The 11368-nt window shown below is 36.2% G+C and overlaps 1 protein-coding gene and 1 long non-coding RNA gene across 2 annotated transcripts in view; one reads left to right on the forward strand and one right to left on the reverse strand.

Moving 5' to 3' along the window:
- The first annotated feature begins 4718 nt into the window (after nucleotides 1-4718).
- LOC107008161 (GATA transcription factor 26-like) lies at nucleotides 4719-7262 on the forward strand. Its single transcript, XM_027913944.1, has 4 exons — nucleotides 4719-4752; nucleotides 5074-5373; nucleotides 6353-6731; nucleotides 7145-7262. The coding sequence occupies exons 1-4, from the start codon at nucleotides 4719-4721 to the stop codon at nucleotides 7260-7262; spliced, it is 831 nt and encodes a 276-aa protein (XP_027769745.1).
- A 2514-nt stretch (nucleotides 7263-9776) lies between these two features.
- LOC107008162 overlaps nucleotides 9777-11368 on the reverse strand; it is a 6969-nt gene continuing 5377 nt past the window's right edge. Inside the window, exon 6 of the long non-coding RNA XR_003579251.1 lies at nucleotides 9777-10125. This is a non-coding gene — a long non-coding RNA (uncharacterized LOC107008162). The remainder of the gene's footprint in view (nucleotides 10126-11368) is intronic.

Below are 11368 nucleotides of genomic sequence, written 5' to 3' on the forward strand. Positions count from 1 at the left end.
AATAGTTCCAAGAGACGTTTTGGATCCCCAGCCATCAGCTGGAGACCTCTTCTGTAGACACTGCTAACTGAATAAAGACCACTTTTATTAATGCTTTCACAGCATCTTGTCTGGAAATTGTATCCATACACATTCCACCTATTTTCCCTAGTAACTCTGAAGCCCTTTCCACCTCCCAACCATTTACAAGTCTTCTGAAGGCTAAATCCCATCCCTGTTCTGGCCCAACATGCACCTAACCTAGTTAGCATCAGGATTCACACAAATTTGGAAGAGATTCTTTAGAGGGAATTGTTCTATCTAGAAATCCTTCCAAAATCTTGTTTTACTGTCATTTCCCCACTTTGATATAAAAGTCTGCCTTCATTTAAGACCACAAACTTCTGATTGTTCTTCATACTCCCACACCCCTTAAGGTGTTCAACTGTGTTCTCTGTACACCATGGGGTTAGCTCACCATACTCGGGTTTAATCACCTCTTTACAGAAACCATTTCTCTCCTCAATGTACCTCCACAACGACTTCTTCAGACTTTCATTTTGCAATCTCAAATTTCAAATTCCCAGCCCCCCGGTCTTTGTCAAGGAGTAGTCTTCCAGTTTACCACCGGAGAGGAGTTTAGTAGCCTGAAGGGACCTCTAAAGGTTTATCTTGAAGTCCATGTCTCGGAGTGATAAGGATTTGTAAGATAGTATCTAGGTCGTGTCCTGAATCAAATCCTTTCTTAAGCTTAAGGGTTATAATAGAGTGGAAAACTAATATATTTAACCATACAAAGTCTCCCACACAAAAAAAAAGATCTATTTTATTAGTACCTTATTGTTTTATGTGCACTAACGTTCATCATCTTTTTGGAGAAGCAGACAAAGATCCTCACTTGGATCCTGACAGTGTCCCAAGAAGAAAGAGATCAAAGCTTAGACAACGCATTTTGTCACCTGCTCAAAGACTCCAGAGGATACTTGATAACAATCTCCAGGCACCAGATTTTGAAATAATATCTGATGGAGATGAACCTGTTACTCGAATTTATGCAAGGAACAAATACATTCCTCCTAATGAGATTGGTCTTGGAGCTATGCTGCTAGTATCACCAACTACTACTACAGAACGCTTGACACCTTAATCAGTGGTGGCAGAAGATACTGTCTCTTGCTCAATGGATATTTCTAAAAAAATTCATCTACAAGTGAATTTTTAGATGCATGCATAACATTCAAGCTGGTATGTGAAGCCAGCTCTTATTGTCTAGCTAGTGCAACGTGGGCTAAAAACAATTGGGCTGTTCCAACTTTACAGATTTCCCCAACAGTCTAGGTGTTTTGAGACCATCTAGTTTGTCTTGTTCTGGATATTTATAATTTCTTCCATTTTAATGGATTGAATTTTTAGACACGTCAATTCTGCTTTTTGGATGCATTTAGTATGTCAATTCCGAAGTCTATCATGCTTGCTTACCTACAAGTTTGTCCTTCTGTGTGGACTCAACGGTAGACTAAAATTGTAACATCACAAAGGCAATTTGACTTACATATGCTTGACATTACAACTGTAATGTCTTGCATTGTACTTGTTTCAGGAGAAACAACAAAGTACTGGATCATGTGGCTATGCAAAATGAAAACACTGGAAATGAGGATGGAAAAGCAAATGCATGTGAAAATAGACTCACTCCACATCATATGAATACTACATCAGGTGTATGTCAATAAACTGTTCTAAAAATGCTTTTGCTATTGAATTTTCATCTGTATATGGAGATGAACATCTTATTATTGAAGAAATAGGTATATCAGCCTCAGGATTATAGCTACACTAAAAGAGATTCTAGAGAGCCATTATTAAATAATCCGAGAGCAATTATCATAAAGATAAATGAAGCATTATGAGCTTAAGTGAAGCAAGATAATAGAGATTCATAGAGTTCCCCCAACTAGCTTGAAGTGAGGCATGATAGTGCTTGTGAAGTGGAAGTCAGTAAGAATAAAATAAAAAAAAATCCATCTGGTTAGATACACAAAATTCTGTAAATGGCGACGAATGAATACGCAAGCATAGTGAGCGAGAAAAAATAAGTGCCGCTGCTGCATCTCAGTAGCAGGGACTGGCCTGAAAAATGGAACATCCTTAATTCAGTCCATTAAACAATAAAATGGTTGCAAAGACCGTAATAGATTATCTGCATTTCAAGTACAATAAATTATTGTTTAGATGAGTCAATATCATCTTACAAAATATTGCCAGTCGAGTCTTCACGACTAACAGTTGAGATAAGGACCTCTAAAATTGACGATAAAAGTGCCAAGAAAAAGCTTGAGAAAATTCACGATTTGGAAGCTCACTAAGGTGTGTTCAAACAGTCACTTGGGAAGTTTTTGGCGACTAATTTTCTTTTCACTTGGTTATTTGGTTACCATCTTATTTGCTCACTCGTAGATATTTCAATTATCATATTGAAAATATTTAACGCTCCCTTGCCTTAAGATTCGTTGCTTAACAACCCTTGACCACTAGACTAAAGGCCAAAATATGATGGTTCACCAAATCCAGCAGTCACCCCCAAATCCCCACCCCCATTTTTTTAAATAAGACTTCTCTCATTGGAGTTCTATTGTCAATAATTGAAAATTACGGTAATAAATATTGTTGAGCTGTTACAAAAGGGAAAACAGAATAGATCCAAGTTAATGACCCTCTATCATGATTAATCTTATTTCCATAAATAAATGACTAGCTGTAGTCTACTAATTTCTTATTTGTCTATATATTTTATCCGTCGCCTCAGTCAGACATTTTTAGGTTTTGAGAGCAGATCCAACTCTAACGTTAGCAGCATTTACATTCAACCTGATCTGAACTGGAATCAGTCAGAACCAGATTCTATGGGTAAACAAGGGCCATGTTGCCATTGTGGCATCGAGCGTAAGTTCTATTAACCACACGCATCCCACCTTTTATGTTTATCAATAATCTCGTGCTTTACAGGATAATTGATTCATTGATGCTTAGAATTTATGTGCCTATGTTAAGAAAATAAACATTGAAGACTCACATGTCTGAAACAGTAAATAACCAAATTTCCCTAAATAGCCAATCTGTTAAACATAAAACATAGGAAACTTGAATTTTCTCACCTCTCGAGCCAAATGCTAATTGATTTTCAAAACAGCGCCCCTTAGTCTAACAGGAACTAAGGTTATCTTGGATAGATTGTAGATTTGGTCCCCAATCCCTGGCATAGATGCACATCTTAGACCCTGCTATCTTCCGCTTCATATTTGGCATCAATGACCCTGCTCCACTACAACTGTCTGTCATTGGCATATCTCCATAACCACTCCATTATTAGAGCTTTGTGTTGAAATTCAAAATTCGTTATCCCAAGCCCCCATTCTTCTTAGTCACAGATTTCTATTTTACCAGGTGGTACCCTTTCTTTTCTTTGTTTACCAGCAACAAAAACTCTCTCCTAATGTTGTCCAACCTTTTGATAACCCCTGGTGGGATGGGAAATAAAGGCATCATATAAGTTGGTAAAGCATCAAGGACTGAATTAATGAGAGTTGGTCTTCCTCTAAGGAAAGGTATTGAGTTTTCCACCTGGCTAGCTTCTTTTCACACTTCTTTATCACTCTATCCCATATTTCTATAGATTTAGATTTAGCCCCCAGAGGTAATCCCAAGTAAATTGTTGGCAGACTGCCAAATTCTCCATCATGCATAACAGCTAACCAGTCATGTCAGTGACTTCATTTATAGGATACATTAGGATCTTCCCCTGAAATCTATGTTGCTTGGACTCTCTGAAATTGTTGCCGTAACCATGTCGAATTCTCCAAAATGCACTACTTTTGGAGTATCCGACATGCACCTACTGAAATTTTTGAAAAATTTGAACAACATAGACTATAATACCTATTCCATTTCTACTCCTCAAACTTCCTGAGTACCTTAAGTTGAACCCTCCTATATCCCTAGTCTTAGTGCCTACCCATTAGGTTTCCTAAACACAAGGTATTTTGATCCTCCTTCTCTTGCTTATAATCACCAACTCTATTGACTTCCTCGACAATATCCCTAAATCACAACCTAGGAGTTCCCTTGGTACCCTTACCACACCTGCCCTCACCCCAAATCATTGACATGCCTTTAAACTACCATGAAACCTTTTGAAGCCACTAATGCCAGTTATAGAATAATCAAATGGGGCAACCTGTAACGTCAAAAACCATGAATCCAAAAGTGGCAGTCACACAACACAATGAAGAAAAAAATAAAAAAAGGCAACAGCAAAGATACAGTGCAAAGTAGGAACCAAGAAAATGTAGTAATATTCACAAGGGCACAATAATAAGTCACGAACACAATATCAGATTTAAGGAAATCAATTTAACAATAAAGCAACAACAAGGGTCTGAACAATCTCTCAAGGAAAAATCAGGTCTAGATAAGACAGGGTAATACATAAAAGGTGCGGTGGATCATACCTAGGAGTTGATGGGGATAAAAAGTACAATACACTGATTTTCCTAAATCCAGCGAGCTCCGATATACTCCTCTGGTCTGCCGGTCATCGGTCATCAGTATAGGGTCACTGATTCTTGCTGACCGGTGGTGGCAGTGCAACAAAAAAACAGAGAAAGGGAGAAAACAAGAGGGCATGAAGATTTCGTTGATATTTAGTTGATAGTGTTCCTCCTTAAACATCATACAAATAAATGCAGTCTGCCAAGAGGTTAACTATTTTGCATGGTTCCTTAACACAACAAGTAAATCCTTTTCAAACTTTCCACCATCAAGCTCGTTCAACTATGTTGTATGGTGCCATGAAATGGTGATGAAAATGTGTGTAAAAGCAGTTGACACATCCTAAAAGTCTATACATGTTTCAATGAAAGATATTTCCTCATGTTTTGCCAAAGATATTCCCCACTACACGTACTCTAGTTTCGTGATGCTTATGTTCTCGCGCAGTACATTCTTCATTGTGCTTTAGTTTCTGAGATAATTACCTGTAAGTTTTTATTAATATTTTGTCCCATTTGAACGCTAATTAATTGTGAACTCAAACAGAAACCCCCCTATGGAGACCTGGGCCAACTGAAAAACCAGTGCTCTGCAATGCATGTGGATTAAGATGGCGAACTAAAGAGACACTAGATGACTATGTTCCCAAACATGGAAGCACAGACTTACCTTCTGAGATGAAGCCGCATCTGTTATCTCGTGATGACCAAAAGCTGGAAGTTGGTGAAGAGGTTTCTGGACAGGATGGCTCTTCAGCTTGTCTCGAAGAGGAAATGATTAAAATATCAAGCTTAGGTTCAGCAGGATCATCCCCAGACAAATCCATACAAATGGAAGAAACAAATGGTAAGAAAATTTCACTTATATATACATGAATAACATTGTATGCCCTTCTTCTGTAGTACTACCTGTGTTGAACATGCCCTCTTTATCACAAGCCAAGTGAGGCATATCACTATTCTAGGAATGTCCCCATTCCAGAAATAGTTTCAGAGATGTTTTGGGTCCCAGCCATCAGCTGGAGACCTATTCTGTAGACACTGCTTACTGAATTCATACTTATTCCACCTATCTTCCCTAGTAACTCTACAACCCATTCCACCTCCCAATCATTTACAAGCCTTCCGAAGGCTATATCCCATCCCTGTTCTGACTTCTGGCCCAACAGGCAACTACATTAGCATCTCATAAATTTGAAAGAGATTCCTAAGAGGAAATTGTTCTATCCAGAAATCCTTCCAGGATCTTGTTTCTGTCATTTCCCACTTTGATTAAAAGTCTGCCTTCATTTGTGACCACAAACTTGTGATTGTTCTCCATACTCCCACACCCCGTAAGGTTCAACTGTGCTCTGTGTACACCATGGGGTTAGCTCACCATACTAGGCTTTAATCACCTCTTTCCTGAAAGCATTTCCCTCCTCAATGTACCTCCACAATGACTTCTTCAGAAGACTTCCATTTTGCAATCTCAAATTTCAATTTCCCAGCCTCCCCTTCCTGTCTTTGCTAAGGAGTATCGTATTCCAGTTTACCACCGGAGAGGAGTTTAGAAGCCCTGAAGGGACCTCTAAAGGTTTATCTTGGAGTTCATATCTAGGAGCAACAAGGATTTGTAAGATAGTATCTAGGTCGTGTCATGAATCACATCCTTTCTTAAGTGTAAGGGTTATAAAAAAGTGGAAAACTAATATATTTAACCATACAAATTTTTGCAACAGCTTACCCCCCACTCCTACACACAAAAAAGAAGAAGATAATATCAATTGTATTAGTACCTTATTGTTTTATGTGAACTAATGTTCACCATCTTTTTGGAGAAGCAGACAAAGATCCTCTCCCAAGAAGAAAGATATCAAAGCTTAGACATGGCATTTTGTCACCTGCTCAAATCCAGAGAACACTTGATAACTATCTCCAGGGACCAGACTTTGAAATAATATCTGACGAAGATGAACCTGTTACTCTAATTTATGCAAGGAACAAATATATTCCTCCTAATGAGATTGGTCTTGGAGCTATGCTACTAGTATCACCAACTACTACTACAGAACGCTCGACGCCTCTATCAGCAATGGCAGTTCCTCCTAATGAGATTGGTCATGAACCTACGCTGCTAGTATCACCAACTACTACTATAGAACACTCGACGCCTCAATCAGCAATGGCAGAAGATACTGTCTCTTGCTCAATGGATGTTTCTAAGTAAAATCCATCTATAAGTGAATTTTTAGATGCATGCATAACATTTAAGCTGGTATGTGAAGCCAGCTCCTATTGTCAAGCTAGTGCAATGTTGGCTAAAAAAAATTTGGGCTTACCAACTTTACGGATTTCCCCAACAGACACGCGCAACAGTCTGGGAGTTCGAGACTATCTAGTCTATCTTGTTCTGGATATTCATAGTTTCTTCCGCTTTATGGATGGAATTTTTAGACATGTCTATTCTGCTTTTTGGATGCATTTAATATGTCAAATCCGAAGTTTATAATGCATTCTTGCCTACAAGTTTATCAGTTGGTGTGGACTACACGGTAGACTAAAATTGTAACATCACAAAGGCCATTTGACATACATATGCTTGGCATTGCAACTGTAATGTCTGCATTGTGTTTCAGGAGAAACAACAATGTACTAGATCTTGTGGCTATGCAAAATGAAGCTACTGGAAATAAGGATGGAAAATCAGATGCATGTGATAATGGACTCGCTCCACAGCATATGGATACTACATAAAGGGTATGTCAATAAATTGTTCTAAAAAATGCTGCTGCTATTGAATTTTCTTCTGTATATGGAGATGAACATCTTATTATTGAAGAAATAGGCATATCAGCCTCTGCATAAGGTATGCTCAGCCACAAAAAGTTGAAAAGTCTACTAAAAAGTCTTTTCGATCTCCTTTTAAGTTACTAGGACAAGTCGATAAGACATTACACTTTCCAATAATAGCTACACTAAAGAGAAGCTAGAGAGCCATTATTAAACAATCCTAGAGCAATGGCTCTGTGTTCTCAAAACAAGAATTATTTTCAGATGAAGAAATGTCAAAGGGGTTCAACCCCCTATATGTGGGCTCCCAAGCACATGGAATAATTTTAATTACGGGTGACAGTAATACTCAAATATTGAATCTTTGTCCGCTCTAATACCATATTAAAGAACTCATCTAAAACTTAAATTGACAAAGCAAGTGCACTTTTATTTATTTAAAGCAACATAATAGCTAGAATTTTTCTAAAATCCTCACCCGACAAAATATTAGGAGCACAAGAATAAAAGACTGCAGATCTTTTAGAACATGATAGGTTTATACAATCCAATTAGAATAGGAATAAGTTTATGTTAACAAAAGTGAAATCAATGATATATGCATAATCCCATATTCAAAGAAAGAAAACTCAGTCAGACAAGTCATCCTGCGTCAATTTCCAATGATTGTTTTGTGTCAACCCCATATCCATTTGTATTTGTGTAGTGTGTAGCACCGTGCTATCTTTTCGTTGACTACTTTTTCATATTCATTTTGTTTAACACCGCATCATCATTTCGGTGACTACTTTCCATATCTATTTTGTGTACACCATGTCATCTTTCCGGTGACAACTTTTTCATATTTAATTTGTGTAGCACCGTGCCATTCTGCTGGTGACTACCTTTTTTTGCATATTTGATTTGTGTAGCACTATGCATCTCTCCAGAATACTTTTCATATGTACTTTATGTAGAACCGTAGATTTTTCCGAACTACTTTTTATATTTAAGTTGCATAGCACCATGTTTTTTTGGTGACTCCTCAAATTTGATATGAGTAGTTCTATTTGTCTTTTCGATGACTCCTCAAATCTGATTTGTGTAGGGTTGTGCCATCATTCCGACCCTACTCATATTATATTTCTCTTCTTCAATAGGGATGTGCTATCAATCTGACCTTCTATTTTCTAGTTGGGTCGTGCTACCATTCCAATCCTACCCATATAATATTATTTGTTATATTGTGACCACTTCTAGCCATCAAATCTAATATACCGGCTTAGGAGCATGTTCCGACCAATTTTTCAGTGACTTTCTCATTTAATATCGACGTATCTATTGATTCGAGCATAATTTATAAACTTTATACTAGACTTTGAGCACTTTGTAGCTGAGGGGAGTTTAGTAACCTTATATGTCGATTATGTCACTCTACGGTCTGAAACAATCTTTGTAAGTTTGGTTTGAAAAGTACAACATTGTAATTTTATCACACCGTGTTTTATCGACATTATACATCATATTCAGTATTTCATGAGAAGATTAAGCACATTGAAATTGTCTGCCAATACTGGCATCACATCAAATCCAATATTTAATGAGAAGATGCGACATTGAGATTGAATGTCAATTTTGTGAAGTTGATTGATCAACTTGCAATAATCTCACCAAGCCCTTCATTGATCCCCGTATTAACTACATTTGTAAGAAGCTTGGTACATGAATTGTACGCATTAGCTTGAGGGGGAGTGTTAGAACATGAATTTATACAATCCCAATAGAATATGAATAGATTTATACAATCCAATTTAGAATAGGAATAGGAATACAAATAGAAATAAGAATAGTAAAATAGTATCCTACTTGATAAAAAAATGTATTCTAGTGTCTATAATAGGGTCTACGTATAATGATGTAGACACAACAATAATTCAATAATGTTCTTTTCAATATTTCTCTCAATTGAGACAACATTCCTCCATGTGATATCAAATTCACTTTGTCCCATTTCATCACATTCAGTCATCATTTAAGTGCTACAACTCAATGCAATAAAGACTAGCTTAAACCAACTTATCATCAAAAAATGCATGTTACAATTATAAATTATCATCATAAGAAATCTACCATTGTCTTTTCATCACTACTCGTATCTACGAATTAATTATTTCTTGAAATGTCAAAAGATGTTCTCTTTAGCTTAATATATTTTCTACACCTTTGATTCCAATATTTTAGTTGTATTGTCTTAACATATACATTCAAAGTGCAATATTATCCAAAGTATGTACAACTTAATGACATGACAAGTTTTAGTATGATTGCAAGTATCACGATGAGTAATGGAAACCATGCTTGTTCAACCTGATAAAAGAAAATAGTAATCAGATAACCCTCACAGCCAAAAATAATGCTAACATAGAGACTTAAAATTAGTGCTAGAAAGGAACTGTTAAAAGAATTTCAAAGTTAAGAGAATATGAGGACAAATCAATGCACCGGTACCTGCTAATCTATTTTAGTAACCTTACCATTATGTCAACAAAGACTACAATCATAAGGAAAGATCCAACAGTTTATCCGTAACTCCTCCATGTTTTTGTTTGTTCCACTTCATTGCTCTTTTCTTTTTCGTCAAGTAACTGAATCTATGTTTCCTTTCTTTGCATCTGTTGCAAATAACACATTTACTTCTGTCCCTTTTCCTCTTAATCTCTTGGGTAACTTATCCCTCCATCAAACAAAAATTGTAATTAAGAGGTTATATTTCTATCCTTCAAGTATAAACATATTGATACTTGAAACTGCACAACTGAGTCCATCTGGAAGATCAGCACCTAAAATCCTAAATGAGCAAAATGAATAGTTTCATTTGTACTAACTGACAGAAAATTAAATCAGAAATCTTCTAGTTAAGATAACAGCTGCATTATCATCCAATTTGTGTGGTGTTTCCATTCATTCGAATAAACTGAAACAGAAAATGTGGAAGGCACCCGAAGTAGTAAACAACTAATAGACTCATCACGGAGGTAGAGAGACAATTTGATCTGTTGAAAACACAATTCAAGAATCAGTTTATTTATTTTTACCGATACAATACACTTCTTAATTTTCAGAAACTTCTTTTTCCAAACATCTCTTTGGCTTTTATCTAAGAATAGGCATGCCACCTCTGTTCTGTATTTGGTATATACAAGACAATACAAATATACAAGTGTTTCCTCATCGACAATCTTCTTTGCAGTCTAGAACTAAAATTGAGAATTTCAAAAGCAAGTCAGGTAATAGTGTACGTTAAATCTCTTTTCTGTTTTGGTACATCCTCACATATTTCATAACTACTTGAGGTATCTTATTTAATTACTGCTGACATTAATTGCTCGGTGTCTCCAGCCAGCAACTATATTCTTGAAGAGCTCGCTGTGGAGCAAAAATAGGATATCCTAGAGGTCAAACTCGACTCTTGACAACCTAAGCTACATCTCTGCTTAAATTTGTTTCGGTTAATAAATCTACTTCTAGAAAGCTCTACAAAATTGAAATCAAACAAATATCATATATTTGAAAGACGTGTTGCTATATCTACTGGCATTAGGGGTGGCAATTTCAGCCCATATTAATAAAATGAGTCCATTTTGACCATATTTAATGGTTTGAATCACTCATATTTTAATTGGTTAAATATGGGCTTCAAACTATTTTAAGAGTCTCTACAAATATGGTCAAAATGGATTAAATATGGGTATCCATATTTGACCCATAATAGATCACTTATTTTCACTCAAAATTCTTAATTGTGCTAAAAAATAAAAAATTAATATTTTCTTTTCAGAAACAATTTTTTTTTTTGCAAAAACAAATTTTTCTGTTTTTGAAAAAAATATTAGGGATAGATTGGTGGAAGGTGGGGGAGTGGGCGGAGGGGGTATAATTTATTTTATTTTTTTGCAAAACAATTTTCTTTTTGTTTATGAAAAAAATATTATTTGGGGTAGATTGATGGAAGGAGGGGAGGGGGGGGAAGGCGAGGTAGGGGGTAATTTTTTTATTTTTCTTTTTGCAAAAACAGTTTTTTTTTTTTTTTT

This window comes from Solanum pennellii, chromosome 1, assembly GCF_001406875.1.
Source record: "Solanum pennellii chromosome 1, SPENNV200".
Classification (NCBI taxonomy): domain Eukaryota; kingdom Viridiplantae; phylum Streptophyta; class Magnoliopsida; order Solanales; family Solanaceae; genus Solanum; species Solanum pennellii.

Bases quoted from the DNA above. Each gene is read 5' to 3' on its own strand.
- LOC107008161 (XM_027913944.1), top strand. From the start codon at position 4,719: ATGCAGTCTGCCAAGAGGTTAACTATTTTGCATG. The intron at 4,753-5,073 runs GTTCCTTAACAC...GAACTCAAACAG, and splicing joins GAGGTTAACTATTTTGCATG to AAACCCCCCTATGGAGACCT. The intron at 5,374-6,352 runs GTAAGAAAATTT...TTGGAGAAGCAG, and splicing joins ACAAATGGAAGAAACAAATG to ACAAAGATCCTCTCCCAAGA.